Source organism: Symphalangus syndactylus, chromosome 4 (assembly GCF_028878055.3).
Source record: "Symphalangus syndactylus isolate Jambi chromosome 4, NHGRI_mSymSyn1-v2.1_pri, whole genome shotgun sequence".
Lineage (NCBI taxonomy): Eukaryota > Metazoa > Chordata > Mammalia > Primates > Hylobatidae > Symphalangus > Symphalangus syndactylus.
In genome coordinates, this window is record NC_072426.2 from 78,207,098 (window position 1) to 78,232,876 (window position 25,779).

Consider the following 25,779-nt stretch of genomic DNA (forward strand, 5'->3'; position numbering starts at 1 on the left):
TTTCATATTAGATGTTTTCTCACTCTGTCATCCAGGCTGGAGTGCAATGGCATGATCTTGGCTCACTGCAACCTCCACCTCCTGGGTTCAAGTGATTCTTGTACCTCAGGCGCCCAAGAAGCTGGGATTACAGGCATGTGCCAGCATACCTGGCTGATTTTGTGTTTTTAGTGGAGACAGAGTTTCACTATTTTAGTCAGGCTGGTTTGGAACTCCTGGCCTAAAGAGATCTGCCCTCCTCAGCCTTCCAAAGTGCTGGAATTACAGGCATGAGCCACTGCACCTTGCCTGTGTTGATTTGTGGATGGGTATGCTTAGACCTTTTTGTATAGGTGGATCAGGAAATTTTAAGAGGACTAGAGAACCCCATAAATGTAAAAATACTCATATTTTACAGAGGTACAAAAATGAATATATGTATTAACTATTATTCTGTAAGTAGATATGCTGCTAAATTTACAACATCCTCTGCAATGATAAGTAAATTGTACCTTTGAATTCTCATCACAACTTTGCAATTCCTAAACTACATGACAAATTGAAAACATAATAGTTACATGTATATATTGACATAAGTGATTCCGATGTGTTTCCTTAACAATATGCCATAGCATTCTAACATTAGCTTGGACATCTTTTTTTTTTTTTTGGTGGGGTCGGTGGCATGACTTGGTCATCTTATTAATTACAACTTCTTTCCTTATATGGCAGCTTTCTCTTACTGGTATTAGAATTTTTCTGCTTTAGTTATTGTCATGTTAAATATATTTTCACTGTTGAAATCCTCGCAGCATGTTTGATGAAATCTATTTTTTAAATTTTCTTAGGTATATTTCTGTCACGTTGGCATGTTAACAAATACAATAACGCAAATGACCCCAAAACCTAGTGTAATCCCTTTTCAATCCAAGCATGAGGATTCATCTTCATGTTCACACTGTATGAATGTCTGGTAGGCTTTGTCAGGCTTGCATATAATCAATTATATCTGTCCCTTTTCTTTTAGAGTCTCCTGGTAAAGATGGTCTTCTGAAGGTAATAACTTTTATATTTTTATCTTGAGTATTAACTACATATTTTATGAAGTATGCATTATATATTAATTGTTTTGTTTCCAAACCCATTTAGGCTACGTGTGGAATGAAAGTTTCTATTCAAAATAAAGCCTTAGAATTGAAGGACATACAAACATTCAAAGCAGGTAAATTTTGTAATTTTAATTTTACTCTGGAAAGAAGAATATTAAAATATTTGAAATGCTGAGAGCCTTTTCATTCCCAATGTTGTTTTCTATTCAAAATTTGATGGGAAATTTTGATACAAATAATGCCAATGTTAGTATTATGGCATTTTCTCATGCATAAGATTTAGAGATTTAAACAAAAATTCTGCTTTACCTCATGTGCTTCTACTTTAATGTCCTGATAGTATAAAGTTTCCAATTTGCAATTTCAGTACATGCTTGGTTTTAAGGCAGGTGAATTTTGAGACTGTGAAATATTTGCAGTGGTTCAAAGGCTGATTGGAATTCTGATGTTTACTTAGAAGAAAGTTTCACTCGCTGACATGACAGTTGTGTTGTCACTCTGAGAATCTTAAGAAAATCGGTTTTTTTTTTTATTAGCTGACTGTGTGTGTGTGTGTGTGTGTGTGACTTATAATTTTAAAAAATAAGTCAAGCAATCATTACTTCATGACTCTTTGCTAGACACAGTGTTTTAGAAGAGTGACCCCAAAGCATTTGGCCTTGGTGTCTTTTAATGCTATTGTAATGAATTGCCTAGAGGTACAAAACAGCCTGAATTAGTTTTTGTTGTCATTCCCATGCATGTTTAAAACATTTTACAACAGGCTGTGCACGGTGGCACGTGCCTGTAATCCTAGCATTTTGGGAGACAAAGGCAGGCAGATAACTTAAGGTCAGGAGTCCCAGACCAGCCTGGTCAAATTAGTGAAACCCCATCTCTACTAAAAATAACAAAAAATAGCTGGTTGTGGTGGTGGGTGCCTGTAATCTCAGCTACTCTGGAGGCTGAGGCAGGAGAATGGCTTGAACCTAGGAGGCAGAAGTTGCAGTGAGCCGAGCTTGTGCCACTTTAGCCTGAGTGACAGAGTGAGACTCCATCTGAAAAAGCAAAGAAATAAAAAAACAAAAACTCACAACATATGTGTGTGATTATAGACTATGTGTAGAATTTGTTTTCATGTCTTAATAGACTATGTGTAGATTTTGTTTTCATGTCTTACATTTTCTTTTTTTGTTGGTTTTTTTTTTTTTTTTTTGGTTTTTTTTGAGACGCCTCGCCCAGGCTGGCATGTAGTGGTGCGATCTCGGCTCATGCAAGCTCTGCCTCCCAGGTTCACACCATTCTCCTGCCTTAGCCTCCCAAGTAGCTGGGACTACAGGTGCCTGCCACCATGTCCGGCTAATTTTTTGTATTTTTAGTAGAGATGGGGTTTCACCGTGTTAGCCAGGATGGTCTGGTCTGGATCTCCTGACCTCGTGATCTGCCTGTCTCAGCCTCCCAAAGTGCTGGGATTACAGGTGTTAGTCACCACGCCCTGTCTTAAATTTTCAATAAGTGGCTGTACACTGTACGTATTGTCCTGGAACTTCCTTTTTTGTTTTCTTATCAAATATTTTAGATGTACTCAATACAATTAGCTCTGCTTTGATTTAAGGCCTCATAGTTTGCCATGTTAACTCTAAAACACATTTAATTAGACTGTCTTTCCTAGCTACTAAAAGTCAACATTAAATGACAGCTGATATCATAGAGCTTTTATTGAAGTGGGACTATTTACTGCTTCACCCAATGTTAGAAATTAAAATGAAAATATTTAAAATACACGAATGAAAAGTCCTACTTTCCAATACTCATTACAACTGTTACTCGTTAACCATGAAAATTATGACATTGTGACATGTCATGTGTCTGAAAAATTTTAGTTTACACTTTTTAGAAAATATCAGTAAATAGGAGAAATAAGAAAAGTATTATTTGAACTATTAGGACCCCAGTGTATTTGTTGAACTTCGGAGATGCTCAGATCACAAGTTAGAACAAGAATTTTTAAAAATGCATAAGGTTTTAAAGTGCCAAATAACAAATGGGCTCTTGTATATGAAATAATGTCTGAAGTTGCACCTCTGAGTCTTTTTTCTCTTTTACTTTTTTAAAAAAATATAAATCAAACAATTTTGTTTATAATGAAAAGAGTTGGTTACAGATTCATTTTCTGTCTCGTGGCACTGTGCTGTCTTTTGCCCTAGAGAGGATCTAGACTTTTAATATGTTTACATGGGAAGAAGTAGTTCAGTTTATGGTCTCATTTCTCATATAAATTGTGAAAATTCTCCAGGACTTCACATACTATTTCAGAAGATATTGATGCATTGAGAATAAACCATCTGGTTGTAACTCCAGCAGTTTTATATTTAACGTATACCTAATATAATTGTCAACCACATTACTTTAGAAAACATAAAAAATAGTTACAGATATTTATTTTAAAAATGGTGACCGGGTGCGGTGGCTCACGCCTGTAATCCCAGCACTTTGGGAGGCCGTAAGTGGCGTATCACGAGGTCAGGAGATCGAGACCATCCTGACTAACATGGTGAAACCCTGTCTCTACTAAAAATACAAAAAATTGGCCGGACGTGGTGGCACACATTTTTAATAAGTTCTCAGGCGATGCTGATGCTGGTGGTCCTTGGAGCTTGCTCTGAGTAGCAAAAGGAGAGGCCTTTCATGGGAAAAAAGTGGAAGAAGGACAGTTGGATAGAAGGTCAAGACATAACAGGGTCAAGAGAATGGATTATATTGCTTTTATTTCTGGATATGCTTTTAGCCAGAGAAGAAAAAGGAAAAGATAGAGAAACAGAAATTATAGATTTAAGATACTGTCACTAAACAAAGAGAAAGGAAGTGTTGAACAAATAAATTTGAAACAGTGTTGAATGGAAAGAATTCTACAGAGTTAGAGGTTTTTTTAAATTTTCTTTTAACTTTTTTTTTTTAGTAGAAGCATTCTAGGCAGGTAACAGGAGACAAACAAGGAAGAAGGTAGGCAGGTAATTCTGGAGACTCTGAGAAGAACAGTTGAGTGAACTCACTTCAGATGCATTTGGATTATTTGCACTCCAGAAGGTAGACTGTGGGCACTACAGAGACTACCGGAAGCAGGAGGCCTCCTAGAATTGGGGTAACCACAGTGACTCATTAGGTTTCTCTGTTACAATCAGGCCTGACAAATATATATATTGTTGATGTTAGCTATTCAAATGAGATATATTTGAAACTAAGAACATTGGCTTTATTTTTAAGAAAGTGTGTTGTTTTGGTAAAATTGCCATTCCGCAAAAATTTATTATAGACTAATGATACACCAAATCAGACGAATTGTAGCAACTAAAAAAATACTGAATTTATACTTGAATAATAAGATTGCTTTTTAAAATAAATATTGTGGTGACTTAACAATGTACAAAAGTTTTTTATGTTTAATTCATCTATTGCAATACATTTTTATATAAATATGTCAATATTGAAAGTTATTATAGATTATTTCCATGATGAGTTTTATACATCTTCTTGTGCGAGTGGATCAAGAAGCATTCCAATGGATAAAGTAGAGGATACAGAAATATAGGCATATGATTACACCACATGGTTATGGAAAACAACAAATATTTATATTTGGTATTATGACCTAAGTGTATATCCAAGCTGATCAGTTCATAACACTTCAGTGACGAGATGTCAGTTCTACATTCGGCTGAACTCTCATCATAACTATGTACTTTTCCAAAGATGGGCTATATTAAAGAACAGGATGAATGGAAAAATATAAATGATTCTAGTGTGTTTCATTAAGTACGTGGTGTAGCATTCCATGTTCAGCTTTGACATTTATTTTCTCGTATCAACCCCTTTTTACACATGAAACACAATCTCGCTTTTGAAATCTTAACTGCACGATCTGTGAAACATGTATTTATATTTTCGTCAGTGTGTTCCTGTCGTGTGTGTGTCCTAAACAAACCAAAAGAAAACTTTCCAAATCTATTCATTCTCAAATTTGAGCAAGAGGACTCAGTTAGATACTATCACTGCATTCATTTGTGGTTGACTTTGTCATATTTACTTAAGATTGATGATACATCTCTTTTGCTTTTTAGAGCCTCATGAGAAGCCATCTGCCTTCAAGGTATTTAGTTTTATGATTTCATTTTGAATGACTTATTAACTATGTATTTTGTGAAGTATACATTCTTTATTAATCATTTTGCTTCCAATTCCATTTAGCCTGCCATTGAAATGTAAAAGTCTGTTCCAAATAAAGCCTTCGAGTTGAAGAATGAACAAACATTGAGAGCAGGTAAAATTTTCAATTTAACTATGCAAAGACAAATATTTCAGTATTGGACATTTTGATGGTCTTTGTATCCCCAGTGCTTTATATTTTTCAACTTTGATGAAAAGATTTGATCTAGATAATGCCAATACTGGTATTGATGTTTGAAAACCTGGTATTACAAGAACAGTAATTTTCAATATTTTTTTAAAAATGTAGCCTTAATCTCAGGTGTTTCTACTTTTGTATCCCGAAACTGTAATGTTTTCTATTTTGAGCTTCTGTATTTCTTAAAGATTCAAGAAGGCGAATGTTGAAACTCCAATATCTTTTTTTAGTTCTTCGAAGCTTGATTCAAATTCCACGGTTTACTTTGGGGATCGCATCTTTTACTGATATAACACTTGTGTTTTAACATGAATTACCTCGTTTCCGTTGTTGTCACTTTGAGAATCCTAAGAAAATCAGTAACTCGGATTAGTGAACTCTGTGTTTGCGTGTGTGTGTCTGCGTGTGTGCCTGTGTATGCCTGTGTATGTGTGTGGTAACTTTGCCTTGTAAAGATGAGGAAAGGAATTATTCATTTCTTTGTGAATATTTGATAAACACACTTTTTCATGAAACTGTGATTCTGATGCATTTGGCTTTAGAGTCTTTTTACACCAGTACAATTTATTGCCTAGAAGTAACTAATATTCTAAACTATTTTTTAAAACTATTCTTATGCATGTTTAAACATTTTACAACATGTGTTCATGGTCATATTTAATATGTACAATTTTTTTCAACTTCTAATGCGTACATGGTTGTACAGTGTAATATTCGGCAACATTCTTTTTTGATCAGCGTTATAATTTTTAGAGACATCCATAAAGGACACAATTAACTGTGTTTTTAAATATTAGGTTGTTTATAAAATTCCATTGTATGACAGTACCATAGTTAATGGCACAATTTTTATGCTGATAAGTAATAAATAAAAATGAAAACATGCAGATTTCCAAGTCTTTAAAAAGTTAGTTTTATCTGCTGATTTTTTAGTTATTAGAAATTAAAAGTAAAATATTTAAAATATTTCCTTGTGCAATCATACATTCCACCAGGAATTCGAACTGTGACCCACAGCTTATTAGAGCTATGGTGTTGCAACACGTTAGATCTCTGAAATGATCCAGGGTTCACTTCCAAGAATGAGTGACAATGGTGACTTACCAAGTATGATTTAAGTTTCTTGGACCTTCTGCATGAAATATGAACATTAGCTATGCTGTGATGACAAGTTAAATTTACTTTTGAAAAGCAGCTATACAATTGGTGGATGTCAAATGATAAACGCACCCTTAATGATGAAACACGGTCTTTTAAGTTTTAGTTGTGCATGTTTGCTTTTTTCTTTAACCTGATTCAAATAGTTGTAATTTGTAGTTTGTGCTGATAAAGAAAACTGAATGTTATTTTTGGTATAAATTCATTTTCTGTGTCATGTTCCTGAGAACTCCTCAAGTCTTGTGTGGGCCTTGATTTTATCCTACAACATGTGGGAACCTTGGATTACTTAAGGCAATTATTTTTTCCTATACATTTCTAATGCTTCTCCAAGGTGTCATAGGCTGACTCTGAAGATATTGTTGCATTAGGGAAGAAGTATGTCATTGTAATTGAAGCAGTTCTTAATTTATATGCAGTAAAAGTTTTTTAAGCTTATCTTCCTAAAACATATACACACCCAAAACACACCCAATACACTGTCATAGCATATTGAAATGTAAAAGGGTTGGATATATAGTTGACTAACATCAAAACGTTAATATTCCTAAAAAATCTTATTCATTGATAAATCATCTTTTTTGAAGAACTGTGTAATAGAGATTGCTGAGTCAATCAAACTAAGTAATACTACCAAATAAAAATTTACAAAGAAATGAGAGATGATAGGTAATTAAAGTTTTCTGAATGAACAGAAAATATAGGACATACTGTGTTTCACAGGAGAAGAGGATATGACTGCTTTGTGAAGAAATAATTCATACAAGTTAGTCAGATTTCTATTCTTCTGCATTCTAATTAAATAATGTTAATTTTCAGACTTTTTAGATTTCAATGCTAATGGAGTGACTATAGAAGTAGTCATTGTAATCAACAAAAAGAATATATGGGCTACAGAGGAAAAACCACAGATTCGTGAATGAAAGTAGATTTGTATATGTGTTTAAAATTTATAGTAGAGAAATGTTCTCATGAATGTATCTGTGATTAACCTTTTATAGATCAGATGTTCCCATCAGAATACAAACAAAAGGACAAAGAAGAAAATTCTTGGGATTCTGAGGTACTATGTGTTACTGATTTTTTTTAATGTTAGTATTGCATGATATGAAAACATAAAATCAGATGCTTAGACTTTATTTTCTCACCTCTGCATATGTCACCCCCAAATTATTTTTGATATTTTTCAGAATACGCTTAACAGAGAATCTATGTGCTAAGTAGATTACTGCTTCATAGTGAAATTCTATGAATTTGTAGGATTAATTTAAGAAGCCAATGTGGTATAGTGTAAAAAATAAGGCTTAGAATTCACTATAAATTCACATGGGATCTGAAGTACGTTTGTCTAAAAGCAAAAGAATTACACTGAGTCCAGCTATGGGCAAATATATGATTCTGCCTTATATCTAGATGTACAATAGTTCTACTTCGATTCATAGAAAGACAGTTTAAACTGCAATATTGTAAAAGTTGGGACCTGAAAAGTTAATGCCTGGGACTTGAACATTTTGATGTATATTTATTATTCAGTATAGATCTGAGGGAACATTTCAGGAGAAAGAAAAACATGAGGAATAGGAAACCTTGTGGGACTATAATAACAAGAGTATTGGTTGAGTAGTCTTTTGAAATATATAAATTATATTTTCACAAATAGAACTCCTTGAGTCCCTTTATGGCAGTCAAGCTGCAGCAGCATGAGCGTCAAATAATAGTGATGTATTTTAAGGTCACAACTGTGGAAAGAAATAGAAAGTATCTGACCTCTTAGAAATAAGCAGCTGCTGCCTGGTGGTAACAGCAAAGGGTGGAAGTCAATAGGTAGATTTTATCTGATGTTTTATTAGACAAAAAGACTTTAATACTTGTTTGCTTTCATTTAGACTAAATGACATAATTTTTTTCTTACTGCATTTACATTCTATTCAAGCAGTTTTTCTATCACCATAAATTTTGTCAAAAACATGTTGCTTATTTTAAGCCCTTGTTTACCAAAATAAAGCAGCTTTTTCAACATTCTGTGCATACATTATATGACAGACTCTAAAAGTTCTCTTCATGACAGGCATCATTTTTAACATTAAACAATTCTATGATCATGCATATTTTAAATGTTTAATGCAGCATCTGTTACGGCAAGTAGCAAGAGTATTGTATTTTGTTTGAAATGTCATATTTATTTTTGATGAGGACTACAACATAAGTTAGATATTTTTAAGAGAGATACCTTTTGAAATATGCACGACTGAATTTTTTCATGTATGTGATTTGTTTTTCCTGCTCAGTAACCAAGTTAATGCTTACATGAACATAAAGATAAGCTTGATGTGGAGAGGGTTATGTGAGGTTTTCTATCAAAATGTTTTGGTTTTCTATACGTGTTGGCTCTTAAGTTGAATCGCTTGCAAAATAGGACATTGTGTTTTTAAAAAATTTTAATTAGGAAATTTTGATATTCTTCATTACGAGGATTTGTCCATTGAAATTATTTGTTGATATTACTTTTAACAGAGTCTCCGTGAGACTCTTTCACAGAAGGATGTGTATTTACCCAAGGCTACACATCAAAAAGAAATCGATAAAATATTTGGAAAATTAGAAGGTAAGACCCATCTTTTATTTAAAAGGTCATTTGACCAAGTATTTCTCTAAACTGATGAGGAAGGCTATCCTCTAATAGCTGAAGAAAATTACCTCCTAAATGCAAAGCATGGAAAAAAAGAGAAGTGAAATGGTGATAAGTTATATGTCTCATCAGGTGTTGGCAACAGACTGTATTCAGAGTGCTGAGAAGGAGCTGAATTATTAGTTTGAATTCAAGATATTCCAAGACCTGAGGAAAATGAGAAAATAATAAAGATGAAAGTAGTAAAAGAGGAAATGAAGACTGAGAAAAACAGAGCATACAGAGAGTACATGAAGGAACAAGAAGCAGGTTTATATAAAGGAGGATGATAAAATGAAATGATTCTTTAGGAAAAGATTGGGTATGGTTAGAAATTTGGGAAGAATATAAAGTGACCTTCTAGTACCAAAATTTACCAGAGAATTACAGCAAAAGTATTCTGACTCTTAATGTCTTTGTCACTGGTGGGAAGCCATTAGGGATGGAAGCACCTGACCATGGAGAGCTGTGTTCTATTTGCCATAGGTGAGAATAAACATATATGCACAGCCACACATGTATATAACTTGTCATATACATGCCTTGTAGACCAGAAATTTTCATAGAAAATCAGCTGAAAACCTTGTTAACAATTCACACTGTGATTCAGCTGACTTGGGATTCTACATTTTTAATAAGTTCTCAGGTGATGCTGATGCTGGTGGTCTCTGGACCTTGCTCTGAGTAGCTGAGGAGAGGCCTTTTGTGGGAAAAATGTGGAAGAACAGCAATTGAATAGAAGGTCAGAACGGAAAAGGGTCAGGAGAAAGCATTATATTACTTTTATTTTTGAGTATGTTTTTAGCCAGAGGAGAAGAAAGTGGCAATGCAATAGAAACTATAGATGGAAGTAAAGCAGTCCTCAGCAAATGTGAAAGAACAGAAATTATAACAAACTGTCTCTCAGATCACAGTGCAGTCAAACTAGAACTCAGGATTAAGAAACTCACTCAAAACCACTTAACTACATGGAAACTGAACAACCTGCTCCTGAATGACTACTGGGTACATAACAAAATTAAGGCAGAAATAAAGATGTTCTTTGAAACCAATGAGAACAAAAGCACAACATACCAGAATCTCTAGGACACATTTAAAGCAGTGTGTAGAAGGAAATTTATAGCACTAAATGCCCACAAGAGAAAGCAGACAAGATCTAAAATTGATACACTAACATCACAATTAAAAGAACTAGAGAAGCAGGAGCAAACACATTCAAAAGCTAGCAGAAGGCAAGAAATAACTAAGATAAGAGCAGAACTGAAGGAAATAGAGACACAAAAAATCCTTCAAAAAATCAATGAATCCAGGAGCTGGTTTTTTGAAAAGATTAGCAAATATGATAGACTGCTAGCAAGACTAATACAGAAGAAAAGAGAGAAGAATCAAATAGACTCAATAAAAATGATAAAGGGGATATCACCACTGATCCCACAGAAATACAAACTACCATCAGAGAATACTATAAACACCTCTATGCAAATAAACTAGAAAATCTAGAAGAAATGGATAAATTCCTGGACACCTACACCCTCCCAAGACTAAACCAGGAAGAAGGAGAATCCCTGAATAGACCAATAACAGGCTCTGAAATTGAGGCAATAATTAATAGCCTACCAACCAAAAAAAGTCTAGGACCGGACAGATTCACAGCCAAATTCTACCATAGGTACAAGGAGTAGCTGATACCATTCGTTCTGAAATGATTCCAATCAATAGAAAAAGAGGGAATCCTCCCTCATTTTATGAGGCCAGCATCATCCTGATACCAAAGCCTGGCAGAGACACAACAAAAAAACAGAATTTTAGACCAGTATCCCTGATGAACATCGATGCAAAAATCCTCCATAAAATACTGACAAACCGAATCCAGCAGCACATCAAAAAGCTTCTCCACCATGATCAAGTGGGCTTCATCCCTGGGATGCAAGGCTGGTTCAAGATACACAAGTCAATAAATGTAATTCATCATATAAACAGAACCAAAAACAAAAACCACATGATTATCTCAATAGATGCAGAAAAGGCCTTTGACAAAATTCAACAGCACTTCATGCTAAAAGCTCTCAATAAACTAGGTATTGATGGGACGTATCTCAAAATAATAAGATCTATTTATGACAAACCCACAGCCAATATCATACTGAATGGGCAAAAACTAGAAGCATTCCCTTTGAAAACTGGCACAAGACAGGGATGCCCTCTCTCACCACTCCTATTCAACATAGTGTTGGAAGTTCTGGCCAGGGCAATCAGGCAGGAGAAAGAAATGAAGGGTATACAGTTGGGAAAAGAGGAAGTCAAATTGTCCCTGTTTGCAGATGACATGATTGTATATTTAGAAAACCTCATCATCTCGGCCCCAAATGTTCTTAAGCTGATATAAGCAGCTTCAGCAAAGTCTCAGGATACAAAATCAATGTACAAAAATCACAAGCATTCTTATACACCAATAACAGACAAACAGAGAACCAAATCATGAGTGAACTCCCATTCACAATTGCTTCAAAGAGAATAAAATACCTAGGAATCCAACTTACAAGGGATGTGAAGGACCTCTTCAAGGAGAACTACAAACCACTGCTCAACGAAATAAAAGAGGACACAAACAAATGGAAGAACATTCCATGCTCATGGATAGGAAGAATCAATATCGTGAAAATGGCCATACTGCCCAAGGTAATTTATAGATTCAGTGCCATCCCCATCAAGCTACCAATGACTTTCTTCACAGAATTGGAAAAAACTACTTTAAAGTTCATATGTAACCAAAAAAGAGCCTGCATTGCCAAGACAATCCTAAGCAAGAAGAACAAAGCTGGAGGGATCACGCTATCTGACTTCAAACTATACTACAAGGCTACAGTAACCAAAACAGCATGGTATTGGTACCAAAACAGAGATATAGACCAATGGAACAGAACCACACAACTACTACCATCTGATCTTTGATGAACCAGACAAAAACAAGAAATGGGGAAAGGATTCCCTATTTAATAAATGGTGCTGGGAAAACTGGCTAGCTATATGTAGAAAGCTGAAACTGGATCCCTTCCTTAAACCTATACAAAAATTAATTCAAGATGGATTAAAGACTTAAATGTTAGACCTAAAACCATAAAAACCCTAGAAGAAAACCTAGGCAATACCATTCAGGACATAGGCATGGGCAAAGACTTCATGACTAAAACACCAAAAGCAATGGCAACAAAAGCCAAAATTGACAAATGGGATCTAATTATACTGAAGTGCTTCCGCACAGCAAAAGAAACTACCATCAGAGTGAACAGGCAACCTTTCTGCAATCTACCCATCTGACAAAGGGCTAATATCCAGAATCTACAAAAACTTAAACAAGTTTACAAGAAAAAATCAAAAATCCCATCAAAAAGTGGGCAAAGGATATGAACAGACAGTTCTCAAAAGAATATATTTATGCAGACAACAGAGACATGAAAAAATCCTCATCATCACCTGTCATCAGAGAAATGCAAATCAAAACCACAATGAGATATCATCTCACGCCAGTTAGAATGGCGATCATTAAAAAGTCAGGAAACAACAGGTGCTGGAGAGGATGTGGAGAAATAGGAATGCTTTTACACTGTTGGTGGGAGTGTAAACTAGTTCAACCATTGTGGAAGACAGTGTGGTGATTCCTGAAGGATCTAGAACTAGAAATACCATTTGACCCAGGGATCCCATTACTGGTTATATACCCAAAGGATTATAAAGCATGCTACTATAAAGACACATGCATACATATGTTTATTGCAGCACTCTTCACAATAGCAAAGACTTGGAACTAACCCAAATATCCATCAATGATAGACTGGATTAAGAAAATGTGGCACATATACACCATGGAATTCTATGCAGCCATAGAAAAGGATGAGTTCATGTCCTTTGTAGGGACGTGGATGAAGCTGGAAGCCATCATTCTGAGCAAACTATCACAAGGACAGAAAACCAAACATCACATGTTCTCACCCATAGGTGGGAATTGAACAATGAGAACACTTGGACACAGGAAGTGGAACATCACACACGGGGGCCTGTCATGGGGTGGGGGGAGGTGGGAGGGATAGCATTAAGAGAAATACCTAATGTAAATGACGAGTTAATGGGTGCAGTGCACCAACATGGCACATGTATACATATGTAACAAACCTGCATGTTGTGCAGATGTACTCTAGAACTGAATGTATAATAACAACAAAAAAAATTTCCACCCATACTTACTCACTTGTGGAAGACGTTAGGGATGGAATTACCTGAATATGTGAAGCTATGTTTTATCTATTATTGGTGAATATAAGAATATATGGGCAGCCACACATGTATATATTTTTTCAGTATTATCCAGAAGTTTTCAAACTTTAAGAAATGAGCTATAGAACTTGTTAACAGTGCACATTCTGATTCAGGAGACTTGATGTTGTGCAATTTTAATAAATTCTCAGATGATGCTCATGCTGGTGGTTCTTGGACTGTGCACTGAGTAGCAAAGGTATAGAGTTTTCATTGAAATAATTTGGAAGAAGAGCAATTGGATAGAATGTCAAGACATAACAGAGTCAAGGGAAAGCATTATTTTTATTTTATATCTGAGTATGTTTTTAGCCAGAAGAGGAGAAGAAAGAGGTTAAAAAACAAAAACAGAATTTAGAGATGCACAATATTACTTCTGAACAAGAGAAAGAAAGTGGTAGGAAAATTTATTTTAAAAAGTGTTGAAGGGAAAGAATCAAGACCACAGATCTGGAGATTATTTTTGCTAAAGAATAGCAATTGTGAGTCATGAAGTGGGAGTGGGGAAGAAGCTAAGTAGTTAATTTTGAAGTTTCTGAGAAGGAAACTTGAGTGAACTCACTTCAGATGCATTTGGAATGTTTGCACTCCAGAAGATTAGATTGTGTGTGCTCTGGAGAGTATTGGAAGAAGGAGGGATTACTAGATTTGGTGACTCCCACAGTGACTCATTACTCTTCTCTGTTACCTTCAGGATTCATGGAGATATGTTTTGTTGATATTATTTATTTAAGTGAGATAAATTTGAATATGAATCCATTGGCTTTTTTTTTTTAATTGCTGCTTTATAAAAATCTGTTAGAAGCCCAGGCCCGGTGGCTCATGCCTGTAATCCCAGCACTTTGGGAGGCCGAGGCGGGCAGATCACTTGGGGTCAGGAGTTCAAGACCAGCCTGGCCAACATGGTGAAACCCAGTCTCTACTAAAAATACAAAAAATAATTAGCTGGGCGTGGTAGCACATGCCTGTAACCCAGCTACTCGGAGGCTGAGGCAGGAGAATTGCTTGAACCCGGGGGGCAGAGGCTGCAGTGAGCCGAGATTGCCCCACTGCACTCCAGCCTGGGTGACAGAGTGAGACTCCCATCTCAAAAAAAATAAAAATAAAAAAATAAAAATTTCTTAGAGACTAATGTGATAAATCAAATCAGACTGATTTTAGAAACAAACAAAAAAATGCTAAATTTATTACTTGAATACTAAAACTGATTTTTACATAAATATTATACTGATTTCAAAATAAAAATGATTATTTATACCTAATTAACATTTAACAATCAAGGTGTTGAATAAATATTTCCATATTGAAAGTTTTTTATACATTATTTTCCTTATGAGTTTTATATGCCCTCTTACATGAGGGGATCAAAAAATATTCAGATAGGTAAGTGAGAGGATGCAAAAAATTGTAGGCATAAAATCACACCACATGTGTATGGAAAACAATGAATATTTTTATTTACCATTATTCCCTAATATACATCCATACTCATCAATCCATTACGCTTTCGTTGATGAGACATCAATTTTACATTCAGCTAAACTCTCATTGTAACTGTGTATCTTCTCAATTATAAGATAAAGAATATGATGAATGTTTGTAATTTAAAGATATAAGTGATTCTGAAGTGTATCTTGTATTTCAGAAACTCTCACAATTTATAACCAGTATATGTTAGCCATGTGTGAGATTCATAGATGCCATATGATAAATGGGTTCTAAATGATTAAATGGTTTGTAAAATTTTCCTTGTGTGTTTTTTGCTTTTTTCTTTTTTCACTTAAAAATTTTAAGCTCAATGTTTTTGTTTATATAGGAAAATAGTTACATACTTTTTGTCACCTGGGACTTTGCACACTTTTGATGTAGTTTGAACCTAGACTTTTTGTTTTTAATTTGTGAAAAATTAGGTCACTTATGGCTATTATTTTTATATAAATTTCTAATTATCCAAAATTTCACAAGTACATTCTTAATATATTGGTGCATTAGAAAGAGACTATATCATTATAATAGTTTTTTGAAAATATATTCAATAAAGTGTTTTAAAGTCCATGTCTGTATAATTCATTGACAGAATAGTTTCATCCATCTTTAAACTTTAAATGACTAGAGATAAATTTCATCGATATAAAAGTATATATATCTTTGAAGAATCTTATTGATGAATAATTTATCCTGGAAAACAAACTATGTCATAAGGTTTGCTGAGTCAATTAAAGAAAGTGATAGTAAACTATTAATTCCTGAAAGAAAATCAGGGTTGATATTTAATTAAACATATCTGGGTAAATGGTAACTATCAGACATAGTGTGTTTTTTGGGGGGAGAGGAAGACAAGAGACTGCTTTTTTGAAGAAAAAAATCATACGAGCTTTTTATGAGTCTTAGGTCAGGCTTTTGATAAGGAAGCAGAGCCATTCATGACCACTCAGGACATAGAACTGATGCTGCGTTTTCTCTTTCCTCTGGGAGCCTCCTTGCAATTCACTAAGAGCTTTTCCTGAGACCCTTGTCTTGGCTGGTGCCTGTGCTCCTCATTAGGGTATCCAAACATCAAGCCAGTTTTGTCAGTGCAGTCCAGCTTGTCTGTGTAGTTTTGCTCAGCTTCGTCCTTCTTTCTGGAGCTGAGTAGAGAATTCAGGGCACTGGGCATTACACAGACTTGCCGATAACCTGAGGCAACAGAGAGTTCCTACCCGTAAAACAAAGACAAAGCATATTCTTATCCGCTTCTGCCACAGTACATTCTAACCTGCGGTCACCATTTGTTGGCTGGGAGGTTGCACTGCACACCCCATTACAAAATTTGCTGACTCAAGTGTGGATAGGAAAACGACGTAGGCTTCTTGAGACCTCCACTTTCTCATTTCTGCAGCAAATTGAGGGCCTTCTCACCTGCCCAGTATGCTGCCATGAGAACTAGCATTTGGGAAAACCACCATACTAAGTTTACATATAACCAAAAGAGTCATACAGAGGCTGACTCACCTGACAGCACTCAGAAACAAATTGCATTCCTCAGCATATGTTAAAGCCACACCCTCCAAGGTGATAACATGTCTCAAACAAGTGAAAGTAAACTTAAATAGAAGAAGTGACTCTCTTTTCAGATTAGAAAGATGAGCCAGAAGTTCTGAAAGCTGAAAAAACACAGGGTATCAGCACACGACTTTATTCCTCAACCCTTTGGCAACCACTGATCTTTTTACTCTATCCATAATTTTGTTTTCTGGATAATGTCAGTTTTAGAAATATGCATTGAAGTCTTTTCATGTCTTTTCATAGCTTGATAGTTCATCTCGTTTGAGTCCTTAGTAATATTCCATTGTATGACTATAGCACAGTTTATACACTCATCTTTCTAAGGTTATCATTGTTGCTTCACAAATTGGTTGAATTTTTGCAAGCATGTTCATAAGGCGGTTCTCTTGTTTGTAATAATATCATCTGGTTTTGATTTAGAGTAATGCTAGCATTATACAATGAGTTGAAATGTACTGTGTATTAGGCTATTCGTGCATTGCTGTAGAGAAATACCTGAGATTGGGTAATTTATGAGAAAATAAGTTTCATTGGCTCACAGTTCTACAGGTTGTACAGGAAGCATAACATGGGGCTCTGCTTCTGGGGAGGCCTGTTGAAGCTTACAATTATGGTGGAACGTGAGGAAGAACTTGCGCATCACATGGCCAGAGCAGGAGCAAGAGAGAGAGGTGGGAGGTGCCATGCATGTTTAAATGACCAATTTTCATGAGGATCACTATTATGAGTACAGCACCAAAGGCATGGTGCTAAATTATTTGTGAGAAATCTTCCCTCATGATGCATTCACCTCTCACCAAGCTTTACTTCCAACATTGGAGATGACATTTCAATGGGAGATTTTGGTGGGGACGCACATCCAAATTATGTCATACTTTCTTTTATTTTAGGGGTAGAGTTTGTTTAGAATTATATCTCTTTTTTTTCTAAAATATTTGGTAGAACTCACCAATGTAGGATTCTTTTCCTGGACTTTTCATTGTAGGAAGACTTTTAACTATGACTTAATCTTCTTTTATATATTTAGGGCAATGCAGGTTATCTGCTTTTTCTTGAGATATTATATTTTTTTGACTACCGACTAGATTTTATTTTCCTATTGTTGACATCATTTATATTTTGGCAAAAGAGAGTTAGATCTTTTACATAAAAATTTCCTTTGAACTTTTGCCAGAATCAGTATACTGTCATTCCTAGTTAAAAAGATTTTCTTATATTATACTTTAAGTTCTAGGTTACATGTGCAGAATGTGCAGGTTTGTTACATAGGTATACACATTCCATGGTGGTTTGCTGTACCCATCAACCCGTCATCTACATTAGGTATTTCTCCTAATGCTACTCCTCCCCCAGCCCCTCATCCCCAACAGGCCCTTGTGTGTGATGTTCCCTCCCTGTGTCCGTATGTTCTCATTGTTCAACTCCCACTTGTGAGTGAGAACATGCAGTGTTTGGTTTTCTTTTCTTGTGTTAGTTTGCTGAGAATGATGGTTTCCAGCTTCATCCATGTCCCTGCAAAGGACATGAATTCATAACCTTTTTTATGGCTGCATAGTATTTTATGGTGTATATGTGCCACATTTTCCTTATCCGGTCTATCATTGGTGGACATTTGGGTTGGTTCCAAGTCTTTGCTATTGAGAATAGTGCCCCAATAAACCTATGTGTGCCTGTGTCTTTATAATAGAATGATTTATAATCCTTTGGGTTTATAACCAGTAATGGGAACGCTGGGTCAAATGGTATTTCTAGTTCTAGATCCTTCAGGAATCTCCACACTCTCTTCTACAATGGTTGAACTAATTTACACTCCCACCAACAGTGTAAAAGCGTTCCTATTGTCCACATCCTCTCCAGCATCTGTTGTTTCCTGACTTTTTAATGATCGCCATTCTAACTGGCGTGAGATGATATCTCATTGTGGTTTTGATTTGCATTTCTCTAATGACCAGTGATGATGAGCTTTTTTTCATATGTTTATTGGCTACATAAACGTGATCTTTGAAGAAGTATCTGTTCATATTGTTTGCTCACTTTTTGATGGGGTTGTTTGTTTTTTTCTTGTAAATTTAAGTTCTTGTAGATTCTGGATATTAGCCCTGTGTCAGATAGATAGATTGCAAAAATTTTCTCCCATTCTGTAGGTTGCCTGTTCATTTGGATGCTAGAGTAATGCTAGCATTATACAATGGGTTGAAATGTACTGTGTATTAGGCTATTCGTGCATTGCATTTTGTTGCCATTGCTTTTAGTGTTTCAGTCATGAAGTCTTTGCCCATGCCTATGCCCTGAATGGTATTGCCTAGGTTTTCTTCTAGGATTTTTATGGTTTCAGGTCTTATGTTTAAGTCTTTAATCCATCTTTTTTTAAATCTAGAATTCTTTTTTATTATTATACTTTTAAGTTTTAGGGTACATGTGCACAAGGTGCAGGTTAGTTACATATGTATACATGTGGCTGCATGGGTGTGCTGCACCCATTGGCTCATCATTTAACATTAGTTATATCTCCTAATGCTATCCCTCCCCCCTCCGCCACCCCACAACAGGCCCCAGAGCGTGATGTTCCCCTTCCTGTATGCATGTGTTTTCATTGTTCAATTCCCACCTATGAGTGAAAACATGCGGTGTTTGGTTTTTTGTCCTTGTGATAGTTTGCTGAGAATGATCGTTTCCAGCTTCATCCATGTCCCTAAAAGGGACATGAACTCATCCTTTTTTATGGCTGCATAGTATTCCATGGTGTATATGTGCCACATTTTCTTAATCCAGTCTATCGTTTTTGGGCATTTGGGTTGGTTCCAAGTCTTTGCTATTGTGAATAGTGCCGCAATAAACATACGTGTGCATGTGTCTTTATAGCAGCATGCTTTATAATCATTTGGGTATATACCCAGTAATGGGATGGCTGGGTCAAATGGTATTTCTAGTTCTAGATCCCTGAGGAATCGCCACACTGACTTCCACAATTGTTGAACTAGTTTACAGTCCCACCAACAGTGTAAAAGTGTTCCTATTTCTCCACATCCTCTCCAGCATCTGTTGTTTCCTGACTTTTTAACGATCACCATTCTAACTGGTGTGAGATGGTATCTCATTGTGGTTTTGATTTGCATTTCTCTGATGGCCAGTGATGATGAGCATTTTTTCATGTGTCTGTTGGCTACATAAATGTCTTCTTTTGAGAAGTGTCTCTTCATATCCTTTGCCCACTTTTTGATGGTTCACCACTACTATTCAACATAGTGTTGGAAGTTCTGGCCAGGGCAATCAGGCAGGAGAAGGAAATAAAGGGTATTCAATTAGGAAAAGAGGAAGTCAAATTGTCCCTGTTTGCAGATGACATGATTATATATCTAGAAAACCCCATAATCTCAGCCCAAAATCTCCTTAAGCTGATAGGCAACTTCAGCAAAGTCTCAGGATACAAAATCCTGAGATTTTTGCTTGTGCAAAAATCACAAGCATTGTTATACACCAATAACAGACAAACAGAGAGCCAAATCATGAGTGAACTCCCATTCACAATTGCTTCAAAGACAGTAAAATACCTAGGAATCCAACTTACAAGGGATGTGAAGGACCTCTTCAAGGAGAACTACAAACCACTGCCCAATGAAATAAAAGATACAAACAAATGGAAGACCATTCCATGCTCATGGGTAGGAAGAATCAATATCGTGAAAATGGCCATACTGCCCAAGGTAATTTATAGATTCATGCCATCCCCATGAAGCTACCGATGACTTTCTTCACAGAATTGGAAAAAACTAAAGTTCGTATGGAACCAAAAAACAGCCCTCATTGTCAAGTCAATCCTAAGCCAAAAGAACAAAGCTGGAGGCATCACACTACCTGACTTCAAACTATACTACAAGGCTACAGTAACCAAAACAGCATGGTACTGGTACCAAAACAGAGATATAGATCAATGGAACAGAACAGAGCCCTCAGAAATAATGTCTTTAATCCATGTTGAGTTAATTTTTGTGTAAGGTGTAAGGAAGGGGTCAAGTTTCAGTTTTCTGCATATGGCCAGCTAGCTTTCCCAACACCATTTATTAAGTAGCGAATTATTTCCAGATTGCTTTTTTTTCAGTTTTGTCCAAGATCAGATGGTAATTTTCACATTTCAATGAATTTGTCAATTTTGTCTAAGTTGTTATGTTTATTCACATAAATTTTATATTATTACCTTGTATTTTTAAGTATCTGTAAATCTGAAATAATGTCACATTAACTCATTTTCAAAGTTGGTAATTTGTAGTTTTTCTTTTCAAGAGCTAGTTTGGCTAGATAGACTTTTGCTTTTATTGATCCTCTCAAAGTGTTTGGTGTTGTTCAAGTTTTCTATAATTTTTGTGTTTTATTCATTCCATCTCTGATGTTTTAGTTCTCTTTGCCTATTATTTAAAAAATCTGTAGTTGGGAGCTTATCAGCAACATAAATTGAATTCTCACAATTTTGGAAGCTGCACAGTTCAAGATCAAGGTATCGTCAGATTTGATGTCCGAATAGGTCCACTTCATGATTCATCTATGCACTGTTTTTCCCTGTGTCCTCACATGGCAGAAAGGGCAAAGAGGCTCTCTGGGGTTATTTCTATCAGGGCATTAATCCTTTTATGAAGGGTTGGCCCTCATGACCTAATTACATCCCAAACTCCTACCTCCTAATAACATCCCCCCTGTGATTTGATTTTAGCATACGAAAATTGCAAGGACAAAAACATTCAAACCAATACAGATATTTATCATTTCCTTTCCTCTGCTTCCACTGAGTTTACTTTTTTCTTCTTCTTTTTTTTTTGGTGTCTTAAGATAAAAGTCAAAGTTATTTATTTGAGAGTCTTCTAATGTAGACATTCAGTGCTGAAAATTTTTATTTAAGTGCTGTTGTAGATGCATTTTACAATATCTAATGTGTCGTGTTTTCATTTGAAATTAGTTCAAAATACTTTCTAATTTTCCTTTTTATTATTTTTGAACCAACCCAGGGTTATTTGGATGTATGTTACTTAATTTCCAATAGTTGAGTTGTTCCAGGTACATTTTTATTACTGATTTTTAATTTGATTGCTTTTGGGTCAGGTAACATGTTTTGTGTGACTTAAATCCCTCTTAATCCTTTTATTAAGATATGATCTAGAATATAGTCTTTGAGTACTTCTGAAGAATGATGTTAAGTCTATCACATTCTTGCTGATTTTCTGCCTCTTATTTTACCACTTGAGTAAGGGGTTTAGAAATTTTAGACTATACTTGGGCATTTGTCCATTTCTTTTGCAGTTCTATCTATTTTTGTATCATATATTTTGAAGCTTTTATGTTATTATGCACATAAATATTTAGGACTGTTACGTTTTCTTGATTAAGTGAACCCTTTGTCACTACAAAATGACTTTGTTTATTGCTGGTAATATTTTTGCTATGAAATGTACTTTGGTATTAATACAACCACCCTTCCTCAGCGTTCTTTTGTGAAGTGTTAGTGTGGTATATCTTGTTTCATCTTTCACCAATTTTTGTCTTTATATTTAAAGTTTATTTCTTATAGGCATTATACAGGTAGATCTTACTTTTATATCCATTCTGACAATCTGCCTTTGAGCAGAGATTTTTAGACCACTTTAATTTATAATGTAATTATTGATATGATGAAAGTTTTCTGTCATCATGCTGTTTGATTTCTTAGTCCCAGATCTTCTTTGCTTTGCTTTTGTTCTTTTTCTGCTTCCTTCAGACTAGTTTAGTAACTTTTATGATTTAGTTTTATATGTATATATATATATATATGTATAACTTTTTTAGTTATTGATCTAGTTTTATATTTCTTTATGATTTAGTCATATCTTTTTGTGGTATAAGTTTATTTGGTTATTAGGTATAACTCTTTGCTTTGCTGTCTTAGTGGTTTTTTTAGGATTTATAGTGTATGGATTTACCTCATCACAACCCACCTTCAAGTAATATTATATCATATCATAGATGGTATAAGAAATTACAATTGTGTATTTTCATTTCTTCACTTCCAGCCAGATCCCAGCCTGGATCTGTGAGATTGTAGCTTTCATTAAGTTTAGAATATATTTAGCCAATTTTTCATCAAATGCTTTTTTCTGTCTCTCCTCCTACCTGTTTGGGGACTTATATATTACCTGCTGGGAGTTTGCTCATAGTTCTCTAGTGTCTCAAATTTGTGAATCTTTTCTTTTCTGATGGCAAATCAATCTATGCTCATATCTACTCAGTGTAGCTTTCATCTCTGGCATTGTAACTTGTATCTCTACAAGTGCAATTTAGTTTTTAAAAGTATCTTCTATTGCTCAACTTATCTTTTTGATTTTTATTGTAGAATAGAGTTGAGTTACTTATAAACAGCTTGATCCTTTTCATTTTTGCTCTTTATGGTATGAGCTAACTCCCCACACCTGAGAGGCAAGGCCTTTCTGACTATTCATTTTCCTGTGAAGTCTGAGTCTTCCAGGTAAATCTATAAAAATAGACACTCTTCTTGCCACTATGTGAGCACCAGGTGTGATTTTCTCTAATTTTATAAGTCCCTCATGACCCGGCTTGGTCTTAGGTAGTTTTCTGACTCACATGCAATCTTTATTATTTTGCTAAATAGTGGGAGGGCTTTCCAGGGGTTTCTTGCTGTTGCTTCTGTATCTTTCTCTCCTCCTCAGTGTTTTGTTCTGTAATGTCTGTCTGCTTTGGTTTTACCAGACTCTAAGCTTCATCACTGTAACCAAGAGAGTCTGGTAGGTTCTAACTCAGTTTTTTCTTCCTGTGTCATGTCTTGGAATCTCTGTCAAGGCAGGAAGCTGAAACATTCATAAGGTTTGCTTTCCATTTTTTTTTTCTGTTTTTTAGGGATTGTCATCTTCTTTGCCTAATGTCCACTGTCTAAAACAATTGTTTAATGTATTTTGTGTGTTTTCTTTTTAGTTATTTTAGCTAAGAAGAAAAATCAATACCCATTGTTCTCTCTTGGCTGGAGGCAGACTACACTAGAGCTTCAGCACATGTCACACACTGGCTAAAATGCTTTTCTTCCCCCTTGGCTCAACTGCTTCCTTTTCAATCTTTATTCCACAGTGTAGCCATACATTCCTCAGGGGAATATTCTGTGGGCCTAATATATATCTTATTCTTAGCAATCTATTTTCTTACAGTATCTATGTGAATTTATAATTGTCACTTTTCTGGGGCTTTGCTTTTCAGCATATTTTAAGCTAAACAAGAGCAGAGGTTTTTTTTTTCTGTTTAATCTGCAGAGCTTAGTATAATGCCTTCCACATGGTAGGCAATCAATATATATTTGTTGAGTGTATAAGTGATTGTTAAAATTTGCAGCCCTTTATATCCCAAAAGTACTAATACATTTTATTTCTATCTCCTCCTTGAGACAGATTCAACTAGCCTATCAAAAATCTTGGATGCAGTTCATTCTGGTAAGAGAACAAGGGAACTTGCTTACAGCAAAATGGAACAAATGAAAAGAAGTGTACTAAAAAAACAACTGTCAGAAGCAAAAGAAATAAAATCACAGAGAACCAAAAAGTTAAATGGGAACAAGAGCTCTGCAGTGTGAGGTGTGATATCCTAGTTTTAAATAAATATTTCAACTATTTATACTAAAACTATATAGTATACTTTTTGTAATAGCTGACTTACCTTCTTAGGTTTAGCTGGAGAAAAAAATGTCTGTCTTGTAGAGCGTCAAATTCTTTTAAATAATACAAGTTCTTAAATGTGAATACTTCTGCTGATAATTAAATGCATATTTATTTAATTCACAATTTTAATGGCTCTATAGAAGGCCATTATTTGGAAATCCCATTACTTACTTAACAAATTAATTTTTTTGATTTTTAACTTTCTGTATTATAAGTGCTGCAAGGCATAACTGCATGTAAAACTTTTTCTACTTTTCTAATTATTGACTTGAAATAAATTCTTCAATATGAAAATATTTGGTTAAGTTATAGGAAGTTTTTAATAAGTTATTTGTTCGTTACTTCTAAATTGTTCCCAAGAAAATGTATATTCATTACAGTTCAACAAAGAGAGTGTGAAATGGCCATTCTTCTTTCCCCAAGAATCGATTTCTTTTAATTATACACTTTTAATCTTAATGTGCATGGAATATAAACAAAATGTAGAATAATTTATTAGTTTATTCAACATCTCTTGCTCTCCTACATAAAATTAATTCAGAGTTCTATGTTAAAAATGCATATTATTTTTATTCTTTAAGTATTATATTCTATCTTGTTCTAAAAGAGATTTAAAATTTGTTGATAAAATATATAATAATCAACAAGTTACATTTAAAGTATTACTCAAAAAAGAAACAAAAGGTATATGGGATAACAGATGTTAGACTCTTTAACCTAATGTGAGATTTTAATATTAAAATTATTTTTAGGGATACTTGCCATATTTTATAAGTATGAATATTTATGTCTAATAAATCTATAAGCTTGTTCATAAAAAGTAATCAGTTAACTTTAACCAGTCACTTTAATCAGTTAACTCTAAATAATCTGTCCTCATTGAGGAGTAATTTTGACTGTGAGATTTTTAAAAAATAATTTTCAACTTATACATTTACTGGATAGCTTCCAATATTCTTTTCCATAACAGTCGTTGCAGTTACTAGTAACAGAAACTTTCTAACTAGAAGATGTTCTTTTCTCACTATTTTTCAAGTATGTATGTCATTTGGAAGAGGTTGGAGTAATAAATAACTGAGAACTAGAAAGAAAAAAATTCAAGAATATAGGAATTTTATTGGAATAATAAACCAATATAGGAAGAAATAGATCTCAAAATGAATTCTATTCTCTAACAAAATGAATTTTAAGATAAGTATGTTTAATGGCAGATTGACTTTAAACCAAGAAGAAGAGAAGAGAAGAAATGCCGATATAGTAAATGAAAAAATTAGGGAAGAATTAGGAAGAATCGAAGAGCAGCATAGGAAAGAGTTAGAAGTAAAACAACAACTTGAAGAGGCTCTCAGAATACAAGATATGGAATTGAACAGTGTAAGAAGTAATTCGAATCAGGTAAATCAATGTCTGATAAAAATTTTATGTTTCTTACTTTATTTCATCAAT

At 34.7% G+C, this 25,779-nt stretch overlaps 1 protein-coding gene across 1 annotated transcript in view; it reads left to right on the forward strand.

Moving 5' to 3' along the window:
• ANKRD30A (ankyrin repeat domain 30A) overlaps positions 1–25,779 on the forward strand; it is a 64,883-nt gene that overhangs the window by 21,948 nt on the left and 17,156 nt on the right. Inside the window, 9 exon segments of the mRNA XM_055273886.2 lie at positions 1,007–1,035; positions 1,129–1,201; positions 5,186–5,214; positions 5,313–5,385; positions 7,629–7,690; positions 9,142–9,232; positions 24,067–24,201; positions 24,204–24,249; positions 25,545–25,728. Coding sequence (XP_055129861.2) covers positions 1,007–1,035; positions 1,129–1,201; positions 5,186–5,214; positions 5,313–5,385; positions 7,629–7,690; positions 9,142–9,232; positions 24,067–24,201; positions 24,204–24,249; positions 25,545–25,728 — 722 coding nt within the window.